The following is a 4,058-nucleotide window of genomic DNA, read 5'->3' as shown; positions in this document are numbered from 1 at the left end:
TGGAAGTCGGTTATGAATGTTGCATGCAAAAAAAAAAAAAGGAGGTATAGTGAGTGAATAAGAGGTGTAATGAGTAATATATTAATATATATGTGAATTACATAAACAAATCTATTTTAGGAATTTGAAATGAGGTCTAATGGAAAAATGATTGTATTTAAAAGTAAAATAGAGGTGTAGAGAGAATGAGAGGTATACTGAACAAATTTGAAGGTACTAATAGCCGCATTCTTTAATAAATTTAGAGTCGCAACTAGAACCCCATATAATACACCAAAGCAGATTCACATGAAAAAAAAAAGATCATCTAGATGACCAAAGCAGTGACAATAGCATAAGAAACAGTGGCCGGATGGATGAACAAATTGTCAAAGAAGTTCCGTGTTCTAGATCTTTCCTCAAACAAATTTTCATTTTAATATGCTTGACTACTGAACAAAGTCTGGAGACTTCGTAGAGGACAAGCAAACTCTGCCTTTGGTACCTCTCTATAAGAACCCCCAGGAGGAGAAGTCACTCATATCAAGACTTTATCGATCATGGGAGAGGAAGTGAAGCTTTTTGGTGTTTGGGGAAGCCCTTTCAGTAAGAGAGTGGAAATGGCTCTGAAGCTGAAAGGTGTCGAATACGACTTCTTTGATGAGGACCTGCAAAACAAGAGTGAACTGCTTCTCAAATACAACCCAGTTCACAAGAAGATCCCTGTGCTCGTACACAAAGGAAAACCAATAGCAGAGTCTGCTATTATTCTTGAATACATAGATGAGACATGGGAGGGCTTTGCCCTTTTGCCTAAAGACCCTTATCAAAGAGCAACTGCTCGCTTTTGGGCCAGGTTCGTCGAGGAAAAGGTAACACTCTATGTCTCTATTCTATTGTCTGCGCTTATTTCATTACTTAGAGCACATACAGTGTCGGGACGTAACAATTTTGCCTTGGTTTCTTTGAGACAATTTGTCGAACACCTTAACTAAATCATCAACTTGTTTGTTTGTTGGTGTTTAGTGCATGCCTGCGATGTTCAAATGCTCTGTCGGTACAGAGGATCGTGAAAAGGCTGTGGAAGAAGCTTATGAGACTCTGAAACTGCTTGAAAATGAGCTCAAGGGTAAGAAGTTCTTTGGGGGAGAGGAGATTGGGTTTGTGGACATTGTTGCTGACTTCATAGGAGGCTACTGGCTTAGAGATTTTCAAGAGGTTGTCGGAATGGAGCTCTTAACAAAGGAGAAACTTCCCAAGCTATGTGAATGGAGTGATGAGTTTGTCAACCATGCTGTTATCAAGGAAGTTCTGCCTCCTAGAGATAAGCTTATTGCTTTCTTCCGCACCCGCTTTGGTTCAAAGCCATAGATGACTCGCAACCATCTTTTGTCTCATGATGTAACAATAATAAAACTGGTTCTCATATGTATGTCTATCATATGTTCGATCAGTTTTGAATAAATGACAAGCCTTATAAAAGATGGTTTTAATGTAACGCGAGGTTAAACTCTATATCTCTCCCTTGTAATATCGAAATCGAAGTAATAGTGTTTGAGCCCGGTGGATATTTTGGTCCAAGACTCGGAATAAGTTTTAGATAACATTTGGGCCAATACCTGTGGCCTTTTTTAAAATACGAAGCCCATGTAGGGTGACGAGATCTGGCAGCGCGCGAGCTAGATTTTTGCAAGGATTCTAATACCCCGCGAGATTCGGTGTCCTCGCTGGATCCTTGTTTCAGTTTGCGTAAGACTCTGCAGTGCATGGCGAGGTAGAAAAGGGTTGTAGCGCCTTGCGGGATAAGATTGCTTAGTGTTCGAGTTCGCATACGACGCTACAGTGAGATAATGCTTTGCGGTGGGAGAGACCTAGGCGAAGTCTGTTCTGGACACGTGTTGCATGGATAGCGCGGTTCGCGAGCTGGTCGTATCCTTGTGGGATTCTAATTGTTGAGTCCGAATGGGTTTGTGATTAGGTCTCTGCCGATTGCTTGCGGATCGCTATATAAGGGAGCTTGAGGATCTGGTCTCGGGACACAATCAAATCATACAAAACTACTGCAAATCTTCGAGCATCCTCGAAACCCTAAAGTTCTAAGCGCACCTCACCTTAGTTCTCAGATCCCTTACGGATTCGCCCTTTCTTCCTATTTGTTGCTCTGCTCACTCTAACAATGAGTATCGATTCACAGGTGACAAGAGGTTTTACTCGTAATCCCTCGTCCGCGAGGTGGCATCAGAAACCCCTTTCTTGCTTGTATAGAAGTCTAGCGCAGCGCACTTTTTCCTCGTCCGCGAGGTGGCACGCCCCGCAATCTCTTTTTTATTTTTTTGCGTCACCGGAGTCCCAACTCTGCCCCTGTTGAGACGCGTGGCCAAAACAAATAGTATTTGGTAATTTACTTAGAAAAACCTTCTACACAGAGTCAAGATTTTGGTATTTAATTGGTAATTTACTTGAAGGATATTATAACTTTCTACCAGAAACATTGCATTACTTTTACTGAAAACATGGATCTTATTCTGCAAGAAATATAATTATTGAGGCATGGCTCATAAAGGAATGTAATGGAAAACTCATAATTGCGCATAATGACAGCAAGACAGAAATGTTAATACATAAAAGCAGATCTAAATGGAGCCAGATAGCATGCATTATTCTTCAAAACAGAGACTAATAGTATCTGGGTATTATAATTTGAGCAACTTGATGACACCAAGATCAAGTAAAGCATAAAAGCTCAGAAATGCCCCAATGTTTGTTGATGATAGCTTGATCGATCATGGACAGCCCTAAAGCCAGGTTTGTGATCATCAATTGGGAAAGTCCTTGACGATGGTCACAGGGATTGGAGCCTGTGTCATCACATAGTTGCTCACACTTCCAAGTACAATCCTGTATTGAACAATCACAAGAGGTGATGAATTTTAGATCATTTACAAGAAACTTACATAGGAAAAATTTAAAGAACAAGAACCTTGCATACCTTTTGAGGGTGCCAAGTCCTCTGCTTCCCATCACCAAAGAGTCTAGTTTCAGATCCTCAACTGCTTGAAGAAGCTTCTCCCTTGCATCTCCCCAGTACACCTTTGTAATAATGGTCACCTATCACAACCAAAAAAAGAGGCAAAAGATTCGAAATCAAAACCCAGATGGCTGATCGGATTAGATAGGTGCAAGAAAAAACAGGGGAGAAAATTAAACAAAATATACCTCTTTCTGCCTAGAAACAGTGTCAAGCATATCAAGCACCTCCATATCAGTCGGCACACCATACTTTTTCATCACCTCGAGCTCTCTAAACTCAGACAATGGAATAAGAGCTGCAGTAAAAAGAACCCGGATCAGATACAAAGTTCAGGTTTCGAGATTTATAATTCAAGGATTAGGCTATAGTAGCATCTCAGTTACAAATAGAAAATAAAAGCTTGAGGCTTTAGCTATAAACTTACGAGAACCAGATTTGGCCCAGAGGACGTTGCGAGACTCATCGTGTTTGTTGTTGTTGATGTGGATGATGTGTAGGGTGTCACCTTTGTCGACCAAGTTGTCAATAGCCCATTGAAGAGCGTTCTTGCTGCTCTTGGAGAAGTCCATGGCCACACCAATCCTCCTATCCTTCACCATTGTTTCTGATCTTGATCTCTCTTCTGTTCCTTCAGCGTCTTTCCTTCTTGCTCCTTATGTAACAGTTGGGTTGCTAATCAGAACGACACAAGTGTAGGGTGTGGGGTTGGTGAAGGTTAAAGAAGAATGGCCTAGAGAGGAAGCAGAATAAATATCACGGAATGTTTACTTTTATAAAGGAGAAGAAAGATAGAGAAAAGGGAATGTTTACTTTTCCGTTTTCAGATCATAGACCATTGGTAGTCACCTTCAAATAAAGAACACGGTAAAAGAAATTGTGCTTGAATCATTCTTACCCGCAAGGGGTGTTCAATTATTACAAAACCAAATTTTTGTTGACATTTAGCTTCGCATCAGGTTTGAGTTTACAAATCAAAAAATCATTTAATGAAATTTCGGTTACCGTATAGGTGATATTTGTATCTTTAAATTAAGAAGTCCAAGGTCTT

At 40.5% G+C, this 4,058-nt stretch overlaps 2 protein-coding genes across 2 annotated transcripts; one reads left to right on the top strand and one right to left on the bottom strand.

Moving 5' to 3' along the window:
* The first annotated feature begins 442 nt into the window (after positions 1-442).
* LOC101303821 (probable glutathione S-transferase-like) lies at positions 443-1,561 on the top strand. Its single transcript, XM_004302642.1, has 2 exons — positions 443-851; positions 1,006-1,561. The coding sequence occupies exons 1-2, from the start codon at positions 540-542 to the stop codon at positions 1,348-1,350; spliced, it is 657 nt and encodes a 218-aa protein (XP_004302690.1). The 5' UTR covers positions 443-539; the 3' UTR covers positions 1,351-1,561.
* Positions 1,562-2,417: 856 nt separating this feature from the next.
* Positions 2,418-3,829, bottom strand: LOC101303529 (uncharacterized protein C167.05-like). Its single transcript, XM_004302641.1, has 4 exons — positions 3,435-3,829; positions 3,196-3,305; positions 2,969-3,087; positions 2,418-2,877 (listed from the first exon to the last, which is right to left on the bottom strand). Exons 1-4 carry the CDS (start codon positions 3,607-3,609, stop codon positions 2,796-2,798), a joined length of 486 nt encoding a protein of 161 aa, XP_004302689.1. The 5' UTR covers positions 3,610-3,829; the 3' UTR covers positions 2,418-2,795.
* Between the last annotated feature and the right edge of the window lie 229 nt (positions 3,830-4,058).

Source organism: Fragaria vesca, linkage group LG6 (genome assembly GCF_000184155.1).
Source record: "Fragaria vesca subsp. vesca linkage group LG6, FraVesHawaii_1.0, whole genome shotgun sequence".
NCBI classification, from domain to species: Eukaryota; Viridiplantae; Streptophyta; class Magnoliopsida; order Rosales; family Rosaceae; genus Fragaria; species Fragaria vesca.
The sequence above is the reverse complement of the archived record's forward strand: the minus strand, read 5'-3'. Positions and strand labels throughout refer to the sequence as shown.

Bases quoted from the DNA above. Each gene is read 5' to 3' on its own strand.
- LOC101303821 (XM_004302642.1), top strand. From the start codon at position 540: ATGGGAGAGGAAGTGAAGCTTTTTGGTGTTTGGGGAAGCCCTTTCAGT. The intron at 852-1,005 runs GTAACACTCTAT...GTTGGTGTTTAG, and splicing joins CCAGGTTCGTCGAGGAAAAG to TGCATGCCTGCGATGTTCAA.
- LOC101303529 (XM_004302641.1), bottom strand. From the start codon at position 3,609: ATGGTGAAGGATAGGAGGATTGGTGTGGCCATGGACTTCTCCAAGAGC. The intron at 3,306-3,434 runs GTAAGTTTATAG...TTTTTACTGCAG, and splicing joins CTGGGCCAAATCTGGTTCTC to CTCTTATTCCATTGTCTGAG. The intron at 3,088-3,195 runs GTATATTTTGTT...TGGTTGTGATAG, and splicing joins CTGTTTCTAGGCAGAAAGAG to GTGACCATTATTACAAAGGT.